Source organism: Pseudogymnoascus verrucosus, assembly GCF_001662655.1.
Source record: "Pseudogymnoascus verrucosus strain UAMH 10579 unplaced genomic scaffold scaffold_34, whole genome shotgun sequence".
NCBI classification, from domain to species: Eukaryota; Fungi; Ascomycota; class Leotiomycetes; order Thelebolales; family Thelebolaceae; genus Pseudogymnoascus; species Pseudogymnoascus verrucosus.
In genome coordinates this window covers 328754-354269 of record NW_017263685.1, presented here as the reverse complement: position 1 = coordinate 354269, position 25516 = coordinate 328754, and the positions used below count along the sequence as shown (strand labels likewise).

Here is a 25516-nt window from a genome sequence, read left to right as displayed (position 1 = left end):
TCAAGTAAGAGAGGACATTCTGTGGCTCGTACGGAACTAGTCCTGTAGCTCGGAACCCGCTCTTAATGTTCTGCTCTGTAAATGTAGCTTTAAATGCCTCTTTAAATGCAGAGAGAAACTCAAGCTTCGTAATGTGATTTAGCCTGTTCCGTACGAAGGTTTCAATCTGACGTCCGTACGAAAGCTTTAGTGGAGCAAAGCAGCTTACGTCAAGCGGCTGAAGAATGTGTGAGGAGTGTGGTGGCATACAGAGGGTAATTATCTTCCGTTCTGTGCAGTAGTGCTGAAATTGAGCTGAGAGGTGGCTCTCATGTCCGTCAAGAATAAGAAGGCGATAGGTTCCGATCGTACGAGTGCTTGTATGTCGATCGAAGTGTTGGATCCACTCGTACCCAATTGAATTTGAAGTCCACCCATTCTCACTTAGTGTAATCACCCAATCGTCTGGTAATTCTGAGTCCTCGTACCAAGCAGAGAGGTGATTCTGCGCCTTAAAAATGATAAACGGCGGGAGTGCCCATCCGTACGAATTGACACCTTGGATAATTGACACCCACTCTCTATTTCCTGGCTGTATAGTCTTTGGACGGCTCTTTGCTTCTGAGCTTGTGACTACCTTTACAGTAGCAATAACTCCCATTGCGAAACCTGCTTCATCAAAGTTGTAGATATCCTGCTCTAAGATGCCGTATTTTGCAACTGTGTTTCGTACGAGAGAGAACCACTCTTGAATTATCTTAGGATCTTCGCATTTTGCTCGTTTATAGTCGTACTTCCGACTAAACTTTGATTTGATTTCCGTACGACGTGTTATGAAGCCCGTAGCCCAGTTCTTCCCAACAGGGCTCTCGCCTCGTTCAGAGAGTAGAAGGTCAGCCATTTCTTGTACAGCTTGTGGCCGGGGTGGAAATCCACGTGAATCTAGGTCGAGGATATACTGAACAAGAGCTGACTCTTCGTACGGAGTCAACTTCTGTAAGTTAGGTGTAGAATCGCGTCGGGATGTCATTCCTTGAATTCGTCGACGTAGTGTTGTTCGAGGGATATCGTACGATGCTGCAGCTACTCGGACACTTTGAAACTGGCCTTGTTTAATTGCTTGCATAGCTAATAGTATTCTATCCTCTTGATTAGAGGATTTGGCTTGTGTTGGTCGTGGCATTGTTGACTATAGTCACATTGACGCGTTTTGGTGTTTTGGTGGGCCACTCGTTCGGGTGGGCCACTCGTACGGGAAATACGTTAATAATAGCTATGGATTGGACTCCTAGTTTGCGAATACGCTTCATGGCAGTGTTCGGCACAGATCGTAGATGACCCGACCCGATCTAGATCATGATCTAGATATATCCTATTATCCTATCCGTCATAATTTTGGTGTATCTGTGAGATCTAAGGATATATCTAGATTATATAGATATTACTAAGCATACAACAATTTGTCTTACGTATGCCTAGTCACGTGCTTACCGTGACAACAAGCATCGTCTCAAAGTAATATAATAAGCTTCACCCGCTTTAAACATATCATGATACAGATTTATAGCTGATTTTAGCTTACGCATTAGCTTAACTAAGCCTTATATTTAAGAGATCTCTCACACTAAAAATAATTTTGTTGCAATATACTGCGTCTTAATGATGGAAGGCGGTGAGCCTTGGACTATACGAACCAATACACCCCCTAGTGATCCCAAATTTTCCTCTCAACATAGTGCAAAGAACAATGTCGCACAGTATTCGCTCACATCGAAAGTCTCGGACAGGCTGCAACAACTGCAAACTCAGGCGAGTTAAGGTGAGTCACCCCATTTCCTAGAGCGGATAACCGGCTGACAGGCCTCTAGTGCGACGAAGTCAAACCGCAATGCGCTGGTTGTATGCCTGCCTCTCCTAAAAGTGTTTCTCGCGGCTTTTAATCGGTTTATAGGCATCCGCCGCGGCGATGAATGCTTGTACGCGGCAAACGTACCGGCAAGTACGCAGGCCAACTCCCCGGTCCAGACCAGCCCTTCAATACTCGAAGACCGCATCGATACTCAGCCGGTGCCCTGCTTCCAGCAACTATCTGAAGGGCCAGATTATAGCGCTAAGCACCTTCTGGATATTCGGCTGATACATCACTACTGTATCTTTACAGCGCAGTACTTTGCTAGGACGTTCCCCGAGAAGGTATCAATTGCGTTGACGGTCGACATTCCACAACTTGGCTTCAAGCACGGATTTCTCATGGACGCCATCCTCCTCGTATCAATGATCCACTTAGGCTGCACAGACCCCGTCTCCTTAGAAACCCTTCCCGTCTATCTCTATCGGGACCAGGCTTTGCGAACTCTACGCCGAGCCGTTGCCGACATCTCGCCGCAAACACTTAATGCTGTTAGGGGTGCATCCGTCCTGCTTGCGACAGTCTCGTTAGCAGCAGACCGTACAACTAAGCAATTCGGCCTGTGGACAGCTAATTGGCTGATCCTCGCCCTAGGGCAGCGAAATTTCCATGCACCAACATCCCTTCGACAGCACTCTCCCCTCACTGCCAGCCAAGACGATATAGAGTCTCCTGGTAACCGCTATGGATCTTTTGCCGACATCCCAGGGCCAGGAGCCATACCTGACGATATTCAGCGCGCACTTTCAAGAGAGGGGAATGACTGTGCGCACCCCGAGGGTCTCCATGAGGCTGCAACGGAGCTTGGCCGGCTTATCGCTGTCCTAGAGCACCCTTACGAGGAGTCATGGTTGGAGAAAAAGATTAAGGCATGGGCCTTCGACGTGGTATCATCCGAGTTTGTCGAGTTGGTTCGACAAGCACAACCACAAGCTCTCATTATACTTGCATATTATCTAGCCCTCTTCAAGTTTCTCCCAGATACATGGACCTACCAAGGTGTGGCTAGTCACGACATTAAGGAAATACACAATACCATTGATCCAACATGGGAGGAGTATATGTCTGTACCAAAAATAGCACTACAGATGAACGACAGAACTGCCCTAGCTCAGATGCTTGTGAGCTGCTTACCAGGAAGAGGACAATCACCCCCGTTGTCGATATATAGGGCTTAGAAATTCACATCACATCACATACGACTATAGCTAGGATAGGAGGATTTGAATGCGCATTTACAGAGACAAACTAACTACTCTATTTTCCCATGCAACCAACGATTTACAAATCGTTAAGAGAAATTCACTACCCTCACCATATTTCTCTAATCTAAGAACAAAACAAAAAAGCTTCAGCAACGTTCTCGCCTACGACTACCAGTATCGCTAATAAAGCTGTGTATCTTTCGCATAGACAAATGTAGGAACTATTAAATACAATGGCAATGCCTCTAATGCGCTATATGCTTATACAAGATAAATAGTCTACTCAAATATCGCAGTACCCAAGCTCTTCTGGCGTTTGCTTGCTATATGAGTTCTTCGCCTTGACCCTGCCAGACTTCACTCTGTGCCTTCACATACTCGGACGGGTGGTAGTAGATCAGAATGGCCAGAACACCGAACATCAACGTCGAGTCACAAACATAGAGGTAAGCTTCGCTCTTCTGTAGAGGAGAGTCGTTATTGCCAGTGAACTCGATGAGACGGAAGAAGGACCGGATGAAGATCAGAGCGCTAGCAAAGAAGACAACGCGCATGACACCCACCCAGCCGTTCTTACTGCTGCGTCTATCTAGCGATTTCGCCATCGGTGTTGGGTCTCGCGCTAGGCGCCGCGAGACGAGAACGGCGACTAAGACGAACAGCCCGAAGCAGATGATCTGGGCGATCAGGCCAATTAGGATAATTGTCTTTCCAAGGGTGAAATTGTTTGTCAGCATCCCAGAGCCCATGATCTGGATGATGAAGGAGAGGAGGTCCCCCAACACGAATATCTTGGTCAACCACGTCGGTCGTATGGGCGAGTAGGCCTCGGCACGCACGAGCGTGATTAGACGCCCTAGGACCATATAGATGGAGGCAGCGAAGAGCGCGGGTGCAACAAGGATGCACAGGGTCTGCACGACGAAGAGTGCTATGTTGCTTTGTTCCTTGCTGGCTAGGTAGCGCGTGACATAGCCGGCAATCTCGACTGTTAGAAGTCGGTCAGCGTTGCCGCGATATACTAGCAGATAATGAAGAGGAGGAGGAGGAGACGTACGGACACCGCCAATTACCAGCACGGTGAAGTACCATGCGTGGCGGCGGAACATGATGACGATGTGCCAAAGGGTAGTGATTGCAAAAAGGATCAAGAATATCATCGCTGCCGCAGGGCTTGGCGAATAGCTCCAGGGATTGATCTCGCCCATTGTGACAGATGTTGTAATGTGCTTATCACTTGGAATCTCGCTTGCCAATTGGCTGTGCAAATGAAGCTTGTGGTATGGATCGAAGTGAGCAATGTTGAATACACAAGCTTCGACGAGAATTTGACAGAAATCCCTCAATAGTTATAACCACGACCAAAAACCCTGATGCAATCTGATACTTATTTTAGGGGCGGTCTGGCACTTCGCACTAGCACTTCGCATTTCGCATTTCGCATTTCGCTTCTCGCTTTTCGCATTCGCATTTCGCATTTCGCAGTTCGCTTTCGCATTTCGCTTTCGATCGCCGCCTAGAATATAATAATGTACTTTATATTAACGCATTTCACAAGCGAGTCGCCCACACAAGTGAGTCGCCCACGACCAGTATTCCCCAAAATAGTATTAGGATTTGTGGTTTTCGAATATAACCTCCACCACCCCTGAATCACGATGAGGGATTTTGCCGCTGCCTCAGGCCGCCACTACCCCTGCACCCACCCTTCTGAATTAGGCTGTATCCCCTACACCTACTATCCTAACCTAGTAGGCTAGATATAGGTTAAGTTAATAGAACTATAAAGCATAAGCCTAGGGTCTTATAGAAGTCTAGGGAACTAGGTTAGAAGGTAGGAAGGGTATTGTATTTAGTAAGCATAATAGGTCTACGTAGATACAGCAACTATTAACTAGAGGCCTTAGTCCTACGCCTCTAGTCCCTTTTATGTTAAGGCTCCTAGTTTTACTAAGCCCTATCGTGTCCTGCACGTGGGGGCGTCCTCACGTGACTCCCCTTTACACAGAACTAGCCGAGTCAAATATAGGATCGATCAACAGACAGTGGCCAGCTAGGTTAAGACCTAGGGTCAACCTAGGGTCAACTGATAGTAAGTGCCCTATTAGGTTCACTCTTACATCGGACTGTCTTAGACACATAGACACTACCTTACCGCCTTAGTAGCGCAACAGCCTTTAGTGTTAGACGACAAACGGCCAAATGACCTCTAAGGGATATTGCTCCTTGGGTCCTTACGTTGAAAAGGTGCAACTCCGTGCGATTAGGCCCTTGATTGAGCAAGTATGGAAACCCCCGCTAACCGTGTTGGCACTAGCCTTCGGGGTGGCTTAGGTCTCCACTACCTCACAACAAAATCAGCATTCACCTAGGATAGCGATGTTTTGTTATAACTGTAATCGATTATTCAGTAGTCAACTAGCTCTCCAGTAACATCTAAACTCTCTAGCTCACATTTTTCAATGCGGGGAGAGCAACCGAACCTTCGGGAGCCAACACTTTCTCGACTAGCGTACCCCCAAGCGTGCGGAGCCACATTATGCAGATCTCCACGCCTATCACTTTGAATGTGTGTTTATTATGATGATCGTGCGGGAATATATGTGGGGGGATTTAACCATGGGCTAGGATCTACACCAACTCTGCGTTGCCTTAGACCAAACGCTCAATACGCCGCCATTCTCAACACAGCAGGTAAGAAGTGGTTTAAGACAATGTAGAGCTGATGTAAATCCTTGCTCTATACACAGATAAGCTAACGGAATTTAGTCTCACTAATGAATAACAGTGTCTTATGTTGTAAGAGGACACCTGCGTCAAGGAAGAACCGCAGCCCATTGGCAACCAAGTAGGCAAAATTAACAGTCGGGCAAAAATATAAATACTGTGGCATGGAAACTGCAGAGATTAGCCATTCGCAAACTTTCATTTCCATTAGCACCCTTGTCGTTAACACGAACATCATATTACATTGAATTACACGTGACCTTTTTGGACAACATGAAGTCATTCGCGATTGCTGCCTTGATTACCAGCCTTGCTGGGGCTATATTAGCAACCCCAGTCCCAACGGTAAGTTTTCATAACCGCTAGGCATCTAGATTATATTTCTTACTTCAGGGATCAACGCTAACATTATCTTAATCAGGAGCAAGCAAGGCAAGCCCATGGCATCTTTGGTTCAGGGGACAACCTCATCAACAGCCCGTTCGATAGCGCCGCTTGCATTGTAAGCAGCATCACTGGAGGTAGCAATCCCCGATGCCATGGCAAAGGCGAGGCTATAACACAAGACGGAGTCCATTACACCTACACATATGACACCAATGAGGACGGTACCCTCAAAGTCACCATTACCCGCAAGGAAGGTGGAACCTGCACCTACAACCTTCGAGCTGATGGCAACTATCTTCAAGCTGTCATTAAAGACGCAGCAGAGAGGTGCATAAAGGAGAAATAGGTCACAACACAACAGATAATCGCCTCTTCCTCCAGATACTGTCGGGGGGATGAAAGTGCGTTGGCTCAAATTCCGAGAACTTAACCTTTTTTACATAGCATAATGGAAATATGTCACTGTGCACTCAATTGAGAGGATATAGAGCAATAATGACGAAAGTTTAGTAATGTAGAACGAGTTGCTATGCCCCCGTGAATTGTCGGTTTTCGAAGATTCCTTCTTGAGTTGCAAGCCTTTGTTCCCTTGCTGTCTTTGTGATTGTTCTTTGATTCAATCGCTGCCCATTAGAGCACTGCTTGCTCCTTATATAGTATGCCTAGCATATCTTGCATGGAGTTATAGTAGCGACGACATGTTCGTATTAAGGCTGCAAGATCAAGGCTGCAAGATCGGAGGCTTTATCCTATAGTACTATTGCTCTATAGTAGGCTATACCTTATTCTAGCCTACATGTAGAAGCTTAAGGTGTTCTTATATGATAATATCAAACACCTCTTCTTTTAGAACCATAATTCTAGGGTGCAGATGCCGTTATCACCTTACTTACATAGCTTATTATTAATAAGCATAAAGCTAGAGAGTATGCGTGTCTTAAGGTTTGAGCTCTCTTTATTGTATTGTATATAGGTAGTAGGATTATCGAGTATTACGTGCATATGGTGGCATTTTTCGTGTGTAAATTGCTCATGGTTATAGTAGGTAGTACTACTCATATAGGCCTTAAAAGCAGGTGCGCACATCATGCGGAAATGGATTAATCGAAGCAATAGTAGCCATAATTGCTATAGTTGTAGGTTGTAGGTTATAGATTTGAATTTTCTACGATACTGTTCTACACTACTACGTTAGGTTGGGTTGGGTTGGGCTCATGGTTGGGCCGGAACATGTGCTTTAGAAATAATCATGACCTAATCCGTGAGGGCTTAGGATCAGATCCGGATCACGATCCGCCGAACACTGCTTCATGGCAACGCACAGCGCAGAAGTCGAAAATGGAAGATATGTGTTTTTATATTTATACATCTGACGCGCTCTACCAGACGATTTTAACTCGCGCGGATTCTGCCCTGTCAGGCTGTTTTTTATTGTCCCATCCCAAGTTTACGAGGGTTCTACTCGGGGAGACCCGAGGCTGGATGAAGCTTCAACGGTTGAGCTTGATGTCGCTAGGGTATGAGACCAATCATTGTTGTAAAAAGGGGCGCGGAGCTGACTCCACCGCTGGGGTGGCGGCGAACACATCGACGAGCACCAGGACGTGTCTCTCGGCCACTGGAGCAACCATCACAGCTGGATGGGATGCAGGCAGCACTCTGGGAAATCCCATTTCTATATCTTGAAAATCTATAGACCAAAGTTAGGGGAAGTAGAAACATTTCTCTCCCTATATACTTGCCCAAAACCCAATCCCTTCTCTTTCCTCATCGCCGTATCCGGTATCCCCAGCCGCCACGCCCTGACGCCCCAAACCCAACTCCACACCACGCCCTCTACCCCTTCCACCCCCCCCTCGCCCTCCGCCTCGCCTCCTCCACCTGCCCAAGCCTCCACTCACACCCCTCCGCAAACTCACAACTCCGACACTTAAACGCCTCTTGCACCGCCACCCCCTCCGGCTCTCTCTCCCCCCTCCACCACCCCATCCCATGCCCTATATACCCTCCCAAGACCGCCTCATCCATAGGGAAAACCTGCTCCCCTATCACCCCTCCCGTTCCGCGACTGCGGTATTCCGCGCGGAGCACGCGTCCTAGACCGCCTTCGCCGATGACTTCGGTGAATAATTCCATCATGACGGCCCAGAGCTTCTCGAGGGTGTTGTTGCGTGATAGTTCCGAGCCGGCGGGATCGGGAGCGCGGGCGACTTCTTCGGCGCTGGAGGGGGCGTCGTAGAATACCTCGTCTGCGAGAGCGGCTACCTGCGCTACGAACGCAGGACTGAATTGCGCGTGCGTGTCGAGCTCATAGCGGGCCGCGACAGCGGAGAGGGGTGAGTCGCCCGCGGCGAGGGAGGAGAGGAGGGTGTGATAGAGCATGAGTTGGAGCTTCGTCGGGCGGAACGAAGCGCCGCGGGGTAAGGAGGCAACAGAGCGAGTTTTGACATCTGTAATGTACAATTTCCTCTTCGCCAGCTGTGGGGGTGTGGGATGTAGATACTCATCCAGCGCCCTCTGGTCAGTAGGCAGAATCGTCCTAGGCTTCGGCAGCGCCTCCCCTCTCGCCACCGCAAGCGCCCTCACAGCCTCCTCCTCCTTCTCCAAATCCGGACACATAAACCCCACCTCATCAATCACCCCCCCCACAACCTCCCCATCCACCACCCCCCACACCTCCAACTCCCTCGTCATCCCCGCCTCCCTCAGCGTCCTCAGTCCCTGAATAACATTCCACACCCTCAACCCCCACGCATCCTCCTTGGTCGCAACCTCGATCTGGACAGACGTATACACCTCCTCCTCGAGCGCGGCGTGCACCTCGCTTCCCCGTTTCATGGCTTCGGTGCGCGGCTTGCGGCCGTGGAGGGAGAGGGTTAGGGAGTATTGCAGCTCGCACCAGGCGGGGGAGACGAGGTCGGTGACGGAGAGGGCTTTGCGGGGGAAGGAGCGGTAGCGTTGGAGGGGGGTTCGGGTGTCGGGGACTGGGGCTTCGGTGGGGGGTGCTTCAGGCTGAGAGGCAGTGGTGGTGGGTTCGTTGAGCGAGGAGAGCGCGGCGGAGACTAGCCGCTTAGCAGGTGTCAGAGCAGCGTGCGGGAGGGGGGAGAGGAGAGGGGAGACTCACGATCCGGGTAGATGGCGCCGTTTGGGCCGCCTGGGTATGCGCTGCGACTGACTGCCGGGGGCGCGGGGGGCGCGAGGGGCTCAGTCTCATACGCGATCGGCATGCTGGCCACATAGCGTGAGCGCGGGGGATGCGCATCGCGGCGAGCAGACGGTGTGTTCTCGCGGGAGAAAAAGAAGGGAGTCGGCGGTGCAGGGACGCTGACGACGGTAGATGGGGTCTGGACGACGAGACGATCAAGGACCTCGAGGTCTTCGGGGGAGAAATCAGAGCCGTAGTCGCTATCGAGGTCTGTTGGGGGGGTGCGGAGGGCCATGCTCTATGCTGATTGTACTTGCATGTTCGAGGTGTCGTGGTTGGGGTGGGATATAGAGGATGGATATGGGGGGGGGAGTGGAAGAAAGTGGTCTTATGAAGTCGGCGGAGGGGGCGAAGGGTGCATGACAAGGCTGGCGGTTATCAAGGGTCTTTTGTGTCGGATGGCCTTATCGGGGAAACTCGAGTCCCGCGCGCCGTAACGCGCCACTAGGGACGCGAGAACACGTGATTTTGGATACGCACGTTGATTAGAAATGTTCCTCCCCTGATTGGGATAACGGTAAACTTCACGCCCAGCACTCTTTTTGCGCACTTTTGAAATGATTTGCGCGATTCTGCGCGAGAATGCGCACATCGAGGGTTTGGATATATCACCACCTAATTCTTGAATATTTTTTCATTTTATAAAACTATACGCACTTTCGAACTTCTCTATTTCCGCCTCAGGAGGTGATGCAGCCCAACCTCACTCAGAGAAGTTGAGGTCTTAGGTGCCTCAGGCCGAAAGCTGCCTCATATAACGGTCAGAAAATCAGTTGTAGATCGACGGTCGACTTGTAGTCAATCAATCAAGGCGACCGCATTTATCCCCAACAATACCAACTCACCAAACAGAATCACATAAACAATCTCAATGTCTATAAATTTATATTTCTCTAACCTAAATATCACCATCCCCCCTTCAAGGTACTGTAGGTAGGTTATATATAGCATATAGATGACATATGAGAGATGCGCCATGCACATCCCTCATAACTTCCACCAATCTCCACTAATTTCGTAATATCTCATCTTTTCATATTTTGTGCTTCCCCCCTTCAGTCCGTCCCAAAATCTCTAAATCCTGAAAGCTCAAAATCGTAGAATGTAAGAATATGCTCAAGAGAGCTAAATAAAAAATAATAAAAACTCAGCACGCCTCCAAAAACCCCCTGGGGCGGCCAGTCGTAATTGTGAATGTAAACAAAATCCGGTTTTCTCTCCGATCCCTGCCGGCCGAATTATGATCAAGGTGGGGGTATAAGACGTTCAAAAAAAGAAAAAATTCATCCTAAAATATCCCATAAATCTGTCGTGAAAATAGGGGTTTTCGCTTGTCGCTGAAACCCGGGTATGTGTGAAGCAAAATAGTTTAAATATCGTATATACAACGAAGATAGAATGGCGGAGTGGGTCCGTAGACCCTATCCGTAAAATATGCATGGCGATGATGATGATGACTGGCCTATAGCAGCATGCTGCACGCCGCGAAGGCCGCTGCGAGAGCGACGAAGCTCGATTGCAGGGAGATGGAGTTAGCGACGCTGGGGCTGCTAGTCGAAGGAGCTGCGCCCTTAGAGGCGTCGGAGTCGCCTTGCTGTACGGCGGAGGCTACTCCTCCAGAGGTGGGCGCCGCGTTGTTGTAGAGGGCGGTGTCATTCTCGAATAGCATCTGTGGCAGGACAGTGGGGTGGACCCTGGTGGATGTGGTATCGTCACTGCTGCTCTCTTCGCTGGTGCTGCTGGACTCGCTAGTGCTGGACTCGCTGGTGCTGGATTCGCTAGACGTGCTAGACTCGCTAGAGGAGGATGGGGAGGAGGAGGAGCTCTCGACGGAAGAGCTGCTAGGGCTGGGTGTGGGGGTTGGTGTTGGAGTAGGTGTTGGGGTGGGGGTTGGTGTCGGGGTTGGGGTAGGTTCGGCGGAGGACGATGGCTCAGTTGTCTCATCGCCGCCTCCGCTACCGCCGCCGCCAGACGAGCCGCCTACATCGAAGGTCTCGATCTTCGCCTTTGAACCCTTTGGCACAGTGACAACGCAGAAGTTGCCGCCGCCCGCACCGGTTGCCGAGTTGCCGCTGGTCACACCGTTGACTTTAACCACGGCGGGGTCGATAGAGCAAGGCAGGCCGTTGCAGCCACCGCCATCACAAGTAATCTTAACACCAAACTTGGGGAGATCGTTCGAGAAAGTCGATTCGCCGGTGTAGATAGGGTTCCAGGCGATCTTGACGAATGTCTCTCCGCTGGCATCGGTATTGGCGCCGGCAACATACGGACTCCAGTTACCGATCGGCTTGGATCCATCGCCCCAAATGCATGCATCCGCAGTGGAAAATCCGGGTGGGTTGATATAGTAGTGTGCCGCCGTCGATGCCCAGTACTGTGTGTCAGGAACTGCGATTCCTACAGTTTGACCACTGCCCACATTGGTAGGGATGAGCATGGCCTCATTTCCGGGGAGCACAGTTTGGCAGTACGCGACGGATTGGCCGCACTCGTTATGGGCAGACACGGAACCGGTTCCCTGGTAGCAATAAGGCTTGTTTGGGAATGGCTTCTTGATTCTACCACCGCTGTCGCATTTGAGGCCACCATTCTACGACCGTTAGTTTGATTAGAATGCAGGATTTAAGGTTCCTGAACGTACCATGGATGCCGGATATGAGTATGTAGTTGCGTCGGCGTCCCATTGACCCATGAGTTGTCCAGGTGGGCACGCATAGGGGCAGAATTTGCCCGCAGTGCAAGGCTGGTCGGGGCTCATCGCCCACCCAGCATTTTGAGAGCCAGGAGTAACAGCAACCAGACCGGCGGTCAATGGGAACGAGCAAATATCACGCTTATCCAAAGCCGGCTGGTCCTCGTGCTCTGCTCTCGAAGAGTGCGCGTTCTTGTGACTGTGTCCATGTCCATGTCTCCTCTCGAGAGTCTCCAATTGCATCGGCCTGTTGTGAGAGTGCCTTGCTTCAGACGCAGCTGCCAGCAATACAATAGCGGCGCCGACGGCAGCCTTCTGCTCCAAGAATCTCATCGTCGCGTGGTGTTGGTGCTATCGCCAGGTGCTAGGGCGAGGATCGCGGCCAAGAGCTCGTGGGACGGCGCTGATTTCGGTTGATCTTGCCCGCCGATCGACCTTAGTGGTAGCTTTTCTTCGAGCTTGCTTGCGTGCGAAATTTCTCGTCTTGATTTTCGTGCGAAGAGCGACGGCGATGCGATGATGATATAGTAACGAATGTGATGATGGATTGAGACAGAAGTGCAGATGGGGAAGAAGCGACAGAATATGGGGACGGGAGGGAGACGGGATGGAGATGAGAAGTGGCGATTCGATAAAAACCGAGATGAAAGCTCTGAGCTGTCTCTCTGTGACAACCAGCCAGTCACGGGCCGTGATGGGGCTGTTTCGATCCATTTCCACACTCTGTGTTGTTCCCACAGTTCCCACAGTTCAGACAGGGCAATCCACTTGGTCCCGCCTGGACCTGTCCATGAAGTACAGGGGGTAGGGGACCAGGGGAGCCTGTGCGTGTGGTGCGTGTGTTCCCGTGTGTGCCCAGAAATAAGATGAGAAACGACTCCGGTCACCAATTGGCATTAATGGCAATAATGGGGATAAATAGGATCGCAGGATTTCAGCGAAAAGGCGCCGGGGAGCAACGGAAGGAAGGAGCCATTCACTATTGGGCAGTAACGAGTCGCAAACAGTCCATATTTGGCAATTCCGACCAACTTCGACAAGGCAGACAAGTGAAAGCCCTACTTGCTGTGTTGTCCCTGAGTTGTCCCACCAGCCGGTACCTGTACCTGGCGCTAACTTCTGCACCATTAGTTTGTCACCCACTAGTTCTGTCTCTGGACGGGCCATAACCAGCGAAATCGAATAAGATGCAAGGTCCCGCACAAGGGGACTAATAAGGGATTTCCGTGATTGGGCCACGCGTTCCACCAAAAATGAGATTAATGGAATAATGAAATACTTTTGAAGCGTGTGTGAGGAGTAAGTATGGAGTACATCATGTATGTTTCGTCCAAATGCGCATATTGACTGGCATTGTCTCGCATAACCCTTGAAGCCCTGAATCCTGTAAGTAGTTACTCTCAAACAATGGGGTCCGGAAGAAGAGTTTTGGAGGAGATTGCACTTATATTTTCGGTATACCAAGGTTTTCCTTATTCCTTATATGTCGCGATCGGCGCTTGAACTTCGGAGAAGAGCTGAGGACGGCGCGCGCACGGCTCGAACGCGTATAGTCCAGACCGTACAGGTCATCCACCTGAGTCCACATTATGGATATCCAGCATTGACCGGCAGAGCTGCGGAGCTGGAGCGGTGGATTCTGAGCCTGTGGAATCGTGGAGTCGTGGAATCGAAGAGTTGTAACCCCTTAGAGTGACCTTTGAGTGAAGCGTGAAGCTGTGGAGAGGCGTGGAGCTGTGGCTTTGACGGGAAACGCTCATGACCGAAAATGGGCCGTAAAGGGAAATGAGATGGCTTGTTGTGGTTGCATTGTGGAAGTTCCAGTACAACCACATGCTTTATCACGTGATACCAGATTATATCCTTCATCACGTGATACAACTGTTTGTCTGTAAATTACCCGTGACCTGGAATTTAGTTATCCCACCCCTCCGTTATCGATAACGACCCCACCACAGTAGCTGTACACAGTAGCTGTAACAAGCTCCATCAAGCTCCAGACGAGACCCCCAATTCCTTCCATCCGGAATTGACCAACATTACTTCCCCATAACCCTCTATTTCTTTGTAATTATTTGTTTTCACAAGATACCCTCACAGCCATCATGGCTGCACCTGAAATCCCCAATCTCCTCTCCATGCGCGGGAATCGCTCGCGCGGCGGTGGACGCGGTAGAGGGGGGTCCTCCAGCGCAAGAGGCGCGGGGCCAGACAGGGACAAAATGATCCGCGAGACAGATACTGACGCCAACGGTTCCAGACGTAGTGCAGTGGCCTGTGGCTATTTGGAGGACCCTTATGTGAGCGAATTCGTCGCTGACTTAGGCACTGATTCTCCTGCCCTGCGCATGCCCATCATAAACAGAGGTGCTTCCCCATCCCCCCTCCCAATGCCTTGACGACCCCCCCACTAACACTCTCACCCCCCAGGAACCTATGTCCGCACCATAGTACTCGACCGCCTCATCGAAAACTTCATCAACGCGCACCCCTCGCAAAACGTGCAAATCATCTCCCTCGGCGCCGGCACCGACACGCGCTACTTCCGCTACCTCGACCGGGGCCACAAAGACCAGATCCTCTACCACGAGCTCGACTTCCCCATCATCTCCGCCAACAAACTCGCCTTCGTCAATCGCTCAGACAAGCTCGCGCCGCCGGGGAGCGAGTTCAACGCCCTGCGCGCGGTGCCGGATCATGAGCCGGAGAAGAAGATGTGGGGGTACTTCACGGATGGTGAGAAGAAGGCTGGGTACCTCTTTCACCCGGTGGACCTGCGAAGTCTGCCAGCGGAGATCGATAATATACGCACCGACCTGCCGACGCTGCTTGTCTCGGAGTGCTGTCTATGTTACCTCACGACAGAACAGGCAGACGCGGTGCTCAACTTCTTCACCTCCCGCATCCCAACGATAGGAACCGTGATCTACGAGCCCACGAACCCCACCTCCGCCTTCGGGCGCGTCATGACCTCCAACCTCGCCGCGCGCAACCTCGCCATGCCCTCCATCTCCACCTACGACTCTCTCGACGCCCAACTCGAGCGCCTGCGCGCAGCAGGGCTGGATATGTTCCAAGAAGGCGCGAGTATCAGCTGGCTGTGGGATAATTGGATTGAGGACGAGGAGAAGGTGAGGTTGGGACAGATGCAGATGTTTGATGAGGAGGAGGAGTGGCGGTTGTTGGGGAGGCATTATTTGGTTGTTTGGGGGGCGAGGGAGCAGAGGGAGACGGAGGGGGCGTTTGGGGGATGGGATTTTTTGGAGGGGGAGGAGGAGAGGAGGATTAGGGAGACGGGGGAGGAGTAGGGGGTTGGACTGGGGTAGCGGGAATGAGGGGGGATTGTTGTGCATTTGATGGCGTTGGAGTTGGAGCGCTGGGTTGGGTTGGGATAATTGATGATGTTTATGAATTGAGCAGATATAGCAGTGGCGAAATAAGACAGTCACGCAACGAGGCACATAGCACACCAGTGTATATAATGAGTTCATTGGCGCCATGACCTATCATGCAGAGTAATACGCATGTGAACCTCTGTAAAACCATCTTGTCATAATCCATCCTATGAACAGTAACACGCAAAATAAACGCCATGAAGTCCCCGTACCATTAGGCCCCATGTCCATCCTTCACGCCGAAGTCAAAATCAATAAAAGCAGGACACCCAGCAGAGGAACTGCGCCAGGAGAACTGAGCCAGAAGAACTGGGCCAGGAGAACTGTGAACGAACCGTGCCAGAAGAGCTGTCCTGGAAGAACCGTGCTAGAAGAACTGTCCCAGACGGACTGTGCCAGTTCAAAACTACGCAATAGTCAGTATATTCCAGATGAAGCAACAAAGGGTCACTTACGAGCTTGAGCGGAGTCCTGTTCAGGCCCCTCGTACCATTCAGCATAGCGCGAGACTTCTTCGGGCGCACCTGAAGTCTGCGGAAAGCCTCCTGAACGTGTCTTGGCTCAACAGGGGACTTGCCAACCGCAGGGGGATCGAAGAGTCCCTTGACAGCCTTGCGCTTCTTGCCCTGGTCCTCAACGCCGCTCTTCTCTTTGTAGAGGTCCTCCTGCTCCTTGATACGCAGGGCCTCCTCAGTGAGGGTCTGCACGATCTCAAAGGTCAAGAAGCCGAGGATGTCGACAATATCGTCATTAGGCTTGGACTCGGTGATGGTCCCGAAGCCAGCCCACTCGCGGAAACGCTTGCCCTTGCGGAAGGTGAAGGACGCCTGACGGTACTCAGACCAAGTGACGTACTCCTCCTTGGTCATGGCCTTTGTGCGCTCATCAGCCTTCTTGAGACGCTGGAGGGTAGCGTAGTTCATTTCCTCCTCATCCTCGTCGTCTTCGTCGTCGCGCTCGGGGACCTCCTGGGAGTAGAGGGAGGCGATCTCCCAGGGGAGGCCGACCTTGGCTTTCTTGTTCTTCTTGGAGACGTCGACGGGGCCGGTGGCGGCGACGGCTGCGACGGGTTCGTCGCCCGTGCCGATGTCGGCTTCGTTGCCTTTGTCGTCTGAGTCCTTGACGTTTTTGCGCACGTCTTTCCAGGAGAGGAAGGTGCGGAGGCGGGAGACTTTGGCGGCATCGTGGCGGATCAGGAAGATGAGGTCGTCCGTGGTGATGGACTTGGAGCCGCGGCGGGCGGCGTTCTCAGTGCAGGTGCGGAGCTGGAAGGTGTTAGGTTGCATTCAAAGAGGGGTGTAGATCAATAGATCGATCAATGAATATTGCATACCATTTCGATGACTTGCTGGCGCACAATCTCCTCGACCATTCCAGTTGTTTCTGGTGATGGTTCGCCGGTCTCACCAGAGACGTACATCATCTATTTAAATACTTGGTTAGCAATCCACTTCTTGTAGTTTTGTAATGCCTTATAGGTTATAGGCTGTCTCAGGGTCTTCAAAGTCGGAGACAGACTCCTTGAGCAACAGAGTTGCTTTACCCTTGCGAGCCATTGTGGGTGCTGTCCGCGTGAAGCGAAGCGTGGGGAGCTTGTAACGTAAAGAATGAGAACAGTGACGGGGAAAAGCAATAAGCAACAAGGAGACCCGCCAGGAATATCTAGTTTGCTAAAAGCCGAGCAACGAAGCGGTGAAATTCACTTGTGTCGAGCACGCTCCTCGACACAATAGCAAAGATCGAAACGTCCACTAACCTGCTGGATCTCCGTCCTATACTTGGCTGTCTTATCGGTCGACATCTTGGTGATCTGGTTCTTCGACCAACTTGTTGCTAGTGATGAGATATATCAATCCACCTCTTCTTCAATCGTGGGTCGACCTTCTATGAACACTTCGTACACACCAAACTCCCCTCAAACAAATAGAAAAGGTCCTCCAATGTCGTCGTCCTGATGAAAAACCTCGCAATCGCCCATGGGATCAAACGCGTGTTACGCCTCTCTGCACGAAGCGCGTGTGATGAGGAAATGAGAAGAAGTACAAATCTAAACGCCAGACGACAGCGTCCATGTCGCCCGTGGCTGAGGTGGTCCGAGCGCACGACGTCGTCCATGGTCGTCGGCGCCCCGTCGATTGCATGGCTTGGCGCGCTAAGGCGGCTGTACCATGCGTCGGTCTTATGGCACAGGTTGTTCCGTTCAGCAATTATTTTGGCCTTGAGATTTATTTATTTAATTTTGAGCTTCTATTTAATCTTTGATCAGTCTACAGGAAATTAGAATTACAGTAATTGTTGGAGTAGAAGTGCGATGTGGTGATGCGGTAATGCCATGCAGATGCAGTGATACCATGCCTTTTATTATACAGTACTGTACAATTAACATTTGCACGCTAACGACAGCGGTTACAGCAACTCCAATTTAACTAAAGACGCTCAATAACCTAGACATTCAGTCCGTAAACCAGGTATTGATAAATGGAGCTGAATTGATAAGTTCTTCAGTTTAAATTGATGGCATTAATCCTGAGCTACGTGTGGTTTGTTTTTTATTTGTAATAGAATATTCCTATGTCGACTACATATTTGTTATCAAACATGAGATTAAATAAACCAACCGCAACGGAACTACACAAACCAGAATGCGAGGTTCCGTAGAATATTTTCTTCTATATGTAAGTACGTGAATCCTCAACTGAGTGCACTGAACAAGAAACGCATCGTGAACACTGTGTAGTTGTGTAGGCCATGCTAGTGTGCTGGTGGATGAAGTAAGGCATCGCAAGAACACTTGTCCATTCCACATCATATCCAAAGAAGATACCGCCAATGATTGTAAATGTGCACATGAAACAGGCCTTCAAGGTCATGGGGGCGCTGATATGCCTTGTATTACTTGTGTTATGGATGACACCTCGCCACTGCTCTTGTTGTTTATTTGAAAGTTGAAAGAAGCGACAAGGTTGATGGAAACATCGCTCAAGTGGAAGAAATGTTCACGTAGAAGAAATGTTCACGTAGAAGAAAGGTTCACGTAGAAGAAAGGCTCAAACAGAAGAAAGGGATAATATCATGGATTCTTGATAGAAACGCCGCTAAGTTTTTGTCCAGACTATATCTGTGATGGATGTTTGGAGAACGTCATCTGTGTGTAGGGCGATATAAAAGAAAATCTTCGGAACTGGTATTTAGAACTCATGAAATACTATATTATACGTGTATTGATTGACCTTTGGATGAATAATGATAAATGGTACAAAAAAAACAGTCCGAAGGGGTATGAGGTGCCCGACTTGTGGAAGCTGTCTTCCAAATACAAATCAATGAGGATAGTATGATTCAATCAACTGAACAAAGTAAAAAAAGTAAAAAAGTAATGGAATGTACCGGATTCGAACCGGTGGAAGGTTTGTATCCCACTGGACGTGCTAGACCCAGGTTTATGTGGAAGTTTACAATGGGCTTACCACTGCGCCAAACACCAATTTTTTGTTGAAAGTATGGGGGTTAGGCGACCTTATAACCTTTTGGCTGGGTCATATTTCATGCCTGGGGATAAGGGGTGTGGGAGGGGATAAGGGGAAACAAAGGGGCGGAGGCGGCAAGCGAACGCTGCTCGACACGAAATCCCCCTTGTTTCCCCTGCTGGCAACAGGCACTCACCTCCGAGTGCAAACACTCAGAAACTGAGGCCTTAGGTTCTCCCTGGGGCCAACAGGCGGCACCTGTGAAGGAATGGCGAGAACTAAGAGAAGCATAGAACAAGCAAACACTTCACGGCCATGTTTGGAATAAATGTAAAACAACTTCCATTCTGACTACAAAACATTCCTCACCCCTTATCAACCTTCTCTCATCGACCCTGCGATCCCCCACAGTTCGACCATCTCCTTCACCCATCCAATCCCATCGTCACAATGCCCATGCCTCGTTGGCCTCAAACCCTCCACCTTCGTGCTCTCCTCATCCAACGTTCCAAGCGCGATATCAAAATACGGCCCCCACTTATCCTCCGCCGCCATCTCATCATCTTCTCCCGAGTAATGATACGTGAGCCCCGTGCCACACCGCCCGCAGAACGTCCTGTGCACATCCTTCGAACTGGAGAAGTAGCTCAGATACGTCGTCTCTAGGATATCCTTGTCGGGTATCAGGGCTTCTGCCGTGGTACGGACCCTCAAAATCTCGGCACTGGCACCGGTTCTGGTTGATGTGAAACGGGGCAAGAGATAGAAGGTGGTCCAGCTCTGGAGACATATAAACCAGCTCTGGATCACGGTGCCGGCGATGCGGCGACAGCTGTTGCAGTGGTCTATAGAAATGATAGGGAGGCGTTCACAGTCCTCGGTTTGAGGCCCCAGAGGAAACTTTGGGGGTTTAGGAAGAGTAGGGCGGGATGCGACGTCGGGGACAGAGACGGTGTACGTGACGGCTTTGCAAAAGCAGCCGCCAGCGAGAGTGAAGGGCGTTGTTGGAAGTGCCGCCATGGTGGTTTGTTCTGGGCTTGCTGGGGTTATAATTAACTTATAAAAAGACTTTATAGTCTGAACTTATAATAGCAATAATGAAGCTTTCTTGGATGTTGGTTATGGGAGGGGGATTTTAAGAAGTATTGTTGTTGCGGGGTTCTCACTTTAGGCTCCAGTGACAGGGATGACATTGGCATCTGATGTCGATCACAGCTCCCAGATCCGGAAGGTAAGATTTAATAAGATCTGACACACTGAGTCTGAGATACGGTATACAATTACGCCGGTTCTATTGTCCTACTTGCCACTTACAACACAGATCCAGGGCCACCATTTTGCCAAAACCTGATTAACGCCTCAATAATCCTTTGATAACGGTGGGTGATACGACAATTAAATGGACTTCGACAGTTATACCCTCAGGCGGTTGGCACCACAGTTATATTACTATACAAAATTTAATTATTACAATTCTATTTTTTGGTCGTTCACAAAGGGTTGTCTGGCATTCCTGTGTTGGGACCTTTGGATAATAAACTCCGTTGTTTGTATATTAAGAAATATTCACTCTCAATTCCGCTAAACCCCGTTGAAACTATCAGAACACCCAACTCTTCAACATGCGCCCAGCTGCCATAACGCCATCACCATGCTTCAAGCCGTCGAAACTCCTGGCGCCGCTGCCGCATCATCCTCCATAGCTTTCCTCGCTTTCCTCCCGTAACTATCATCAAAAGTCTCATCTTCTCCAACACAAATCTTATAGCAAATCCTCGCACATCTCTCTGCATCCGCACACAACTCCGGGGCCACAGTCGCATACGCAACCCATAACTGCACCCACGTCTCCACAACCCCATGCGCCATATAACCCCATTTCACAACCTCAAACTCCTCTTTTCCCCTCGGAACCTTTGCCCCTTTCACCTCAAACCCCAGCAACCTTAACACCTTTAGCGCTGCCCCCACCACCTTAGCTGCCTCACCGCGGTTCTTATGCACTCTCGTAATCATCAGCTGTAGTCCACACATCGACTCGCGCGGCGCCTCTACTGGCTTCGCCTTGTACGTCGCCTCCACCGCAGCAACCAGCCTCTCCGCCTTCGGCACATCAATATCATCCGGATTCTTCACCATCACACACGCGCGCAGATCCGTCCTCAGCAGCTCTCTCCGCTTCCTAACCTTCTCCGGCGTCCGCATCGCCTCGGTACAAAGACTGCAGCTACACACGAACCCCCAATTCGCGAGCGCGCTACGCGTCTGTGCCGGGTCCTCAGAGACCTCGTTATACGCCCAGACAAGCTCAGTGTCTGCGGGGAGGTCGCGGGTGGCGCGCACGACTTGCAGGTCGCCAATGAAGGACCGGCGTGCGGTGGGGAGGCAGGAGTGGTTTAGTGTTGCGCAGAGGGGCCAGAGTCCGGAGGAGTAGGCGCGTTTGGGGGGGCCGGGGGTGACGTGGGCCATGAGCGAGGTTGGGGGGCAGCCGAAGCAGTTGTGAGATATTATGCGCTCGATAAGGAAGGTGTCGATGACGGGGTGGTCGTCGATTTGGTTCACGGTGGGGGCTTTGTAGCTCCCGTGGTATAGGCTGGAGACGAAATCGTGCAGTGATGGGTTTCGCGCCACCTTTTGTACGGCTTCGGTGATTAGCGTGCCTAAGGTCCCGAAGATGATGCTTCCTTCCTCGGTGTTGAAGACCATGGAGAGTTTGGTCTTGTGCATCTCTGCTGGCGCGGATTGGTCGAAGAAGCTATATGCGAATGCCTTCTCGCACATGAGGAGCTCCCCAGCCTCGACGGCACGGGTCGTGAATAGCCCACGTCCTTTGCCTGGTGAAACCCTAATATCAACAGGTCCGATGTAAGTTGCTCGGTCGACAGTTGGAGGGTTGAGGGTTGAGAGCTCGGTGAAGATGCTTCGGAAGTCGTAGGCGCCAGTCTCTTGCTCTACAAGACGCGTTTTGGCCTTCTCAAGCAGAGTAGAGTCTTGCTCGGGAAGTTTGCCCAGGGATGCCATACACTCATCATACCGTGCGAGGTTGTAGAAAGCTTCTGCTTGTAGTTTCAGGGATTCGGGGGTGGGATCGACGCTGTCAATGGCCGATTCGGCAGCTTCGAAGTAACCGACTTTGAGGTAGGCTGCAGCGAGTTTGAGTTTGATCTCAGTGGCCTCCTCGGGTGTTGGAGGAGGTGAGGCAAGCAAAGCAGATTTGCACCTAGAAATTTGTTAGCTGTGGTCCAATCGCCGTCTAAAGGGGGAACATACTGGTCAAGTGCCTCCCAGTACCTCTCTCCCTTTATCGCCTCTGCCGCCCTATCTACCCACTCCCGTACCAACACAGCATCAACCCCCTTCCTCCACTTCTCTGGCACCAACGGATGATTTGCGGGCAATGCCATCACATCACCCATATGATCAACTCGAATCCCCGTATCCCCATCCCCACTCTCCTTAAAATACGGCTCCTTCACCACCACCACCCCCCCAACCTTCCACACCTCATTCTCATCCCCCTGCTGATAGATTTGCACTCTCACCACCCTTCCCTCCTCGTCCTCCCCAACTCCCACCAGTGCGGTCATCCGACTCGGCCCCGCCACTGCCCGCAACAGCACATACCGTCCCCGATGATGCGTCTCCAACCTCAACTCATCAACCCCCATCTTCTCCAGATCCGCCACGGGAAGTACGCACGCCGCGTACGCAGGCGGCACGAATGTAGATTGGATTTGCGTCTCAGAGCTGCGAATGGCTTGCATGCGTCCCTTCTCTGCGCGCTTCGCCTGCTTCTTGAAGGTAGATAGCACGTCTTCGCGTGACTTTTTAGCTGGCGCCTTGCCGGCACGGGCAGAGGCGGCGAGAAGCGCTTCGCGCTGCCGCGCCATCTGCGCCATGTACTCCCGCTGGTGGGAGACATTGAGAGTGTCCATGTTTGCGGTGTGGCTTATGGGCTCACGGGAATGTATAAATGTTGCTGAGTTTGATGAAGGATCGACCTTTGCGATTCTGCTTGTGCCTCGAGGGGGAGGCCATGGTGTTTATTCTCCGCAAAGCGACATTTTGAGAGGGTATGGAGACGTGTCTACTTTGTGCTTTCAGCCTGTCCAAATAATTTATGTTTAAGTGAAACGTAGCTTTTGCCAGTGCGGTTGTTACCCCACAGCAATCTATATTTCTCCGCACCCCGCATTATGTCCACCCCGCACTTAATAACCCTGCCGCAAATCGACGGAAGTTGGGGATCTATTCCGGTGGACACCGGGCCGTCGACTTCTGCATAAGAGCCTCTTTCTGCATAAGAGCCTCTCAAATATTCAAAAATTATTACTGCCAAGATTGGAATGTATGCTACGCCAAGGATCACCACTCCACATACTTCTCCCTCCAAACCGGACCCCCATCCGCTCCACCGCTCTTAAGTACACACTGTATCAATGCAGTCCGTTTCTGCGAGTCCTCACTAATCCGTGATATTACTGCCCTCGACCACTCCGGAATGATGGATTGCTTCCCCCATCCGAAGTCCACCTCCTCTAGACCTTCCTCTTCCACTTCCATAATAAACAATCCAATCTGCGCAATTAACGCCGGATCCCAGAACCCTTCGATATACCACCCCTCCAATAACTTTATCGCCCTTCGTCGTATAATTGGATCGCGACATCGTGTCACAACCACAAAGAGCTGTGGCGTAAGACCAATATCAATCCAAGGTCCTCCCACCCAAGAATTACCCTTCTTGCTTTGTTGCCTCAGTTTAACAATGAGCGTAGCTAGATCAACGAGTTCTAGGAATAGAGTATCAAACTTATCATACTCCATCTCGTTCGTGACCAGCACGCCCGCAGTTAGTATCATAGTTGCGATGGCCTGAATATGCATCATTGCCGCCACATGAGAAGCGCAGTTGAATGTTGCCCCATTAGCCTTCTCCTTAACACATAGGCTTTCAAGAAGTGGCTTAAACAGTCGCATCCAATTCGATATCTCTTGAGCAAGATGCCCTTGCTGAGCTCTGACATTTTCGGTGACCTCAAATGCGGTTCTATAGATGACCATGTTTGTCATCACTGAGGAGTCTTCTTGAAGAGGTTCGTAGTCGAGTTTCTTCGGGGACACAATGGATCCAGAGGGAATCGGGATCGTGGTAATGAAGTGGTAGACACGGCAGACGATTTCGTTGAGATAGACATGTGTCTCACGGAGGTCGGTGCATGTTAGAGGCGCCGTGCTATTGACCCAGTCGTAGTTCGCTGTTTTCTTAGTATAAATGGCAGCGTTATCATTCCCCAATGTTGTGATCTGGATGCTAAGGCTTCGGAAAGCCTCAACAATTTCGTCCTCAACGACCAACGGGGCAGGAGAGAGTAGTGGGCGCTCTTCTTGTATAGGCGTAAGCGTTTGCGTTCGCCATTGCTCAAGGATTGAAGTCCCGGAATGTGCATGCTTGATGGCAAGGTAGCTATTCCCAATAAGCATCTCGAAGCAGACGACGAGGATGCACCCAAGTAAGGTTTGGCGCGGACTACTCATCCCCACACTCATAGCTTTCCGCATCGACTTAACAGCCGTGTCATACTTTGATAACGCAAAGCTGCGGTGCAGTCTCGCTATATACGGGACGACAACGGAACGTGGACCCACGCCAGCTAGGTACGCTGCTTCATGCGACTTTAACAAGGCGCCGATAGCGATGATAGAATGCCGGACGAACGGCTCTTGGTGGCTACTCTGCAGCATTAACGAGTTCCATAGAGACCAGCCCCAGGTGCCATCAAGGCCTGTAGTAGCCGTCTCTTGGAAGTAGCTGAAGTAGCGCTTCTCAATCTCAGATTCTCCGAGGAAGGCAGAGGAGGGTGCACGCAGTGTAAGGGAGCTAGCTGCCGCTTGCAGTAGTGGTAGCTTCTTGGGTTTTATTAGAGCGTATTGAAGGGGGGCGGTATGCCCGTTGTCCTGCCGCGAGCGCCCCTTTACAGGGTTATATCCACCGCACGTTCGCTTGGCTTTGACACAGCGGATACAATATGGCTTTCCTTCGTCGCATTTGACCCTTCGATTTCTACAATCCCTGTTAGACGCGGCATGCCAACAAACCCGAGGGTGAAAGGGGCAGGATACCTGCACGTGGCGCAACCCCCCTTTGATTTAGGGGCCCCCGTTCGGGAGAACTTGGTGATAGAAACGCCATCCATGGCTAAACCTGCTGCGAATTCTTGTTTGCATTCCCCTCGGAGTTCATATCTAATCAGACACGGGAGTTGCTTAACATTCTAGCATTTATCAGATGCTTACGTAGGTGATGTAGTTGTAGATATTTTGGGCTCATGACTTATTTGTGTAGTCAGCAGGGAAGTCAGCACCAACTGCGCTGCGCCTATTATGCACAAATGGCTGTGGCGATATCTTATTAATCAGTGAGATGCTGACAGCTCGTACATTTGGACCAATGACAAGCAGTATATCACGTGCACCAATCGGAGAGCTCGTAGACTTAGACCAATGGCAATTAATTTATCACGTGGTAACTGTCTTATATCCCGTC

The 25516-nt window shown here is 50.7% G+C and overlaps 10 protein-coding genes across 10 annotated transcripts; 3 read left to right on the top strand and 7 right to left on the bottom strand.

Moving 5' to 3' along the window:
• The first annotated feature begins 1519 nt into the window (after positions 1 to 1519).
• Positions 1520 to 4309, top strand: VE01_07549 (uncharacterized protein). The gene is made up of 4 exons (XM_018276983.2): positions 1520 to 1798; positions 1848 to 1878; positions 1931 to 3307; positions 3372 to 4309. Exons 1-3 carry the CDS (start codon positions 1727 to 1729, stop codon positions 3064 to 3066), a joined length of 1239 nt encoding a protein of 412 aa, XP_018128674.1. The 5' UTR covers positions 1520 to 1726; the 3' UTR covers positions 3067 to 3307; positions 3372 to 4309.
• Positions 3417 to 4929, bottom strand: VE01_07548 (uncharacterized protein; the record flags this gene model as incomplete). The annotated part of the gene is made up of 2 exons (XM_018276982.2): positions 4151 to 4929; positions 3417 to 4081 (listed from the first exon to the last, which is right to left on the bottom strand). Exons 1-2 carry the CDS (start codon positions 4299 to 4301, stop codon positions 3417 to 3419), a joined length of 816 nt encoding a protein of 271 aa, XP_018128675.1. The 5' UTR covers positions 4302 to 4929.
• Positions 4930 to 6093: 1164 nt separating this feature from the next.
• Positions 6094 to 6553, top strand: VE01_07547 (uncharacterized protein; the record flags this gene model as incomplete). Its single annotated transcript, XM_018276981.1, has 2 exons — positions 6094 to 6165; positions 6242 to 6553. The coding sequence occupies 2 exons, from the start codon at positions 6094 to 6096 to the stop codon at positions 6551 to 6553; spliced, it is 384 nt and encodes a 127-aa protein (XP_018128670.1).
• A 1002-nt stretch (positions 6554 to 7555) lies between these two features.
• On the bottom strand, positions 7556 to 9647 carry VE01_07546 (uncharacterized protein; the record flags this gene model as incomplete). Its single annotated transcript, XM_018276980.2, has 3 exons — positions 7556 to 7897; positions 7950 to 9269; positions 9332 to 9647. The coding sequence occupies 2 exons, from the start codon at positions 9645 to 9647 to the stop codon at positions 8044 to 8046; spliced, it is 1542 nt and encodes a 513-aa protein (XP_018128644.1). The 3' UTR covers positions 7556 to 7897; positions 7950 to 8043.
• A 641-nt stretch (positions 9648 to 10288) lies between these two features.
• Positions 10289 to 13484, bottom strand: VE01_07545 (uncharacterized protein). The gene is made up of 2 exons (XM_018276979.2): positions 12057 to 13484; positions 10289 to 12005 (listed from the first exon to the last, which is right to left on the bottom strand). Exons 1-2 carry the CDS (start codon positions 12438 to 12440, stop codon positions 10875 to 10877), a joined length of 1515 nt encoding a protein of 504 aa, XP_018128668.1. The 5' UTR covers positions 12441 to 13484; the 3' UTR covers positions 10289 to 10874.
• Positions 13485 to 14064: 580 nt separating this feature from the next.
• Positions 14065 to 15415, top strand: PPM1 (carboxy methyl transferase for protein phosphatase 2A; the record flags this gene model as incomplete). The annotated part of the gene is made up of 2 exons (XM_018276978.2): positions 14065 to 14474; positions 14538 to 15415. Exons 1-2 carry the CDS (start codon positions 14213 to 14215, stop codon positions 15413 to 15415), a joined length of 1140 nt encoding a protein of 379 aa, XP_018128669.1. The 5' UTR covers positions 14065 to 14212.
• Positions 15416 to 15580: 165 nt separating this feature from the next.
• Positions 15581 to 17533, bottom strand: SPT3 (transcriptional regulator). Its single transcript, XM_059463889.1, has 4 exons — positions 17259 to 17533; positions 16836 to 16925; positions 15958 to 16767; positions 15581 to 15908 (listed from the first exon to the last, which is right to left on the bottom strand). The coding sequence occupies exons 1-4, from the start codon at positions 17301 to 17303 to the stop codon at positions 15903 to 15905; spliced, it is 951 nt and encodes a 316-aa protein (XP_059319549.1). The 5' UTR covers positions 17304 to 17533; the 3' UTR covers positions 15581 to 15902.
• Positions 17534 to 19295: 1762 nt separating this feature from the next.
• Positions 19296 to 20080, bottom strand: VE01_07542 (uncharacterized protein). The gene has a single exon (XM_018276976.2). The coding sequence runs from the start codon at positions 19987 to 19989 to the stop codon at positions 19345 to 19347; it is 645 nt and encodes a 214-aa protein (XP_018128673.1). The 5' UTR covers positions 19990 to 20080; the 3' UTR covers positions 19296 to 19344.
• A 374-nt stretch (positions 20081 to 20454) lies between these two features.
• On the bottom strand, positions 20455 to 22904 carry VE01_07541 (uncharacterized protein; the record flags this gene model as incomplete). The annotated part of the gene is made up of 2 exons (XM_018276975.2): positions 20455 to 22189; positions 22240 to 22904. 2 exons carry the CDS (start codon positions 22902 to 22904, stop codon positions 20626 to 20628), a joined length of 2229 nt encoding a protein of 742 aa, XP_018128671.1. The 3' UTR covers positions 20455 to 20625.
• VE01_07540 (uncharacterized protein) lies at positions 22519 to 25316 on the bottom strand. Its single transcript, XM_018276974.2, has 2 exons — positions 25093 to 25316; positions 22519 to 25033 (listed from the first exon to the last, which is right to left on the bottom strand). Exons 1-2 carry the CDS (start codon positions 25164 to 25166, stop codon positions 23335 to 23337), a joined length of 1773 nt encoding a protein of 590 aa, XP_018128645.1. The 5' UTR covers positions 25167 to 25316; the 3' UTR covers positions 22519 to 23334.
• Positions 25317 to 25516: the final 200 nt, after the last annotated feature.

What these genes read in the sequence shown, in the direction of transcription:
- VE01_07549 (XM_018276983.2), top strand. Translation starts at nt 1,727, where the DNA reads ATGTCGCACAGTATTCGCTCACATCGAAAGTCTCGGACAGGCTGCAAC. An exon ending in GCAAACTCAGGCGAGTTAAG is followed by an intron (nt 1,799 to 1,847) that starts GTGAGTCACCCC and finishes ACAGGCCTCTAG; the next exon opens with TGCGACGAAGTCAAACCGCA. An exon ending in CAAACCGCAATGCGCTGGTT is followed by an intron (nt 1,879 to 1,930) that starts GTATGCCTGCCT and finishes ATCGGTTTATAG; the next exon opens with GCATCCGCCGCGGCGATGAA.
- VE01_07545 (XM_018276979.2), bottom strand. Translation starts at nt 12,440, where the DNA reads ATGAGATTCTTGGAGCAGAAGGCTGCCGTCGGCGCCGCTATTGTATTG. An exon ending in ACTCATATCCGGCATCCATG is followed by an intron (nt 12,006 to 12,056) that starts GTACGTTCAGGA and finishes TAACGGTCGTAG; the next exon opens with AATGGTGGCCTCAAATGCGA.
- SPT3 (XM_059463889.1), bottom strand. Translation starts at nt 17,303, where the DNA reads ATGTCGACCGATAAGACAGCCAAGTATAGGACGGAGATCCAGCAG. An exon ending in ATAGGACGGAGATCCAGCAG is followed by an intron (nt 16,926 to 17,258) that starts GTTAGTGGACGT and finishes GTATTTAAATAG; the next exon opens with ATGATGTACGTCTCTGGTGA. An exon ending in GCCAGCAAGTCATCGAAATG is followed by an intron (nt 16,768 to 16,835) that starts GTATGCAATATT and finishes AACACCTTCCAG; the next exon opens with CTCCGCACCTGCACTGAGAA.
- VE01_07542 (XM_018276976.2), bottom strand. Translation starts at nt 19,989, where the DNA reads ATGGCGGCACTTCCAACAACGCCCTTCACTCTCGCTGGCGGCTGCTTT.
- VE01_07540 (XM_018276974.2), bottom strand. Translation starts at nt 25,166, where the DNA reads ATGGATGGCGTTTCTATCACCAAGTTCTCCCGAACGGGGGCCCCTAAA. An exon ending in GGGGGTTGCGCCACGTGCAG is followed by an intron (nt 25,034 to 25,092) that starts GTATCCTGCCCC and finishes CAGGGATTGTAG; the next exon opens with AAATCGAAGGGTCAAATGCG.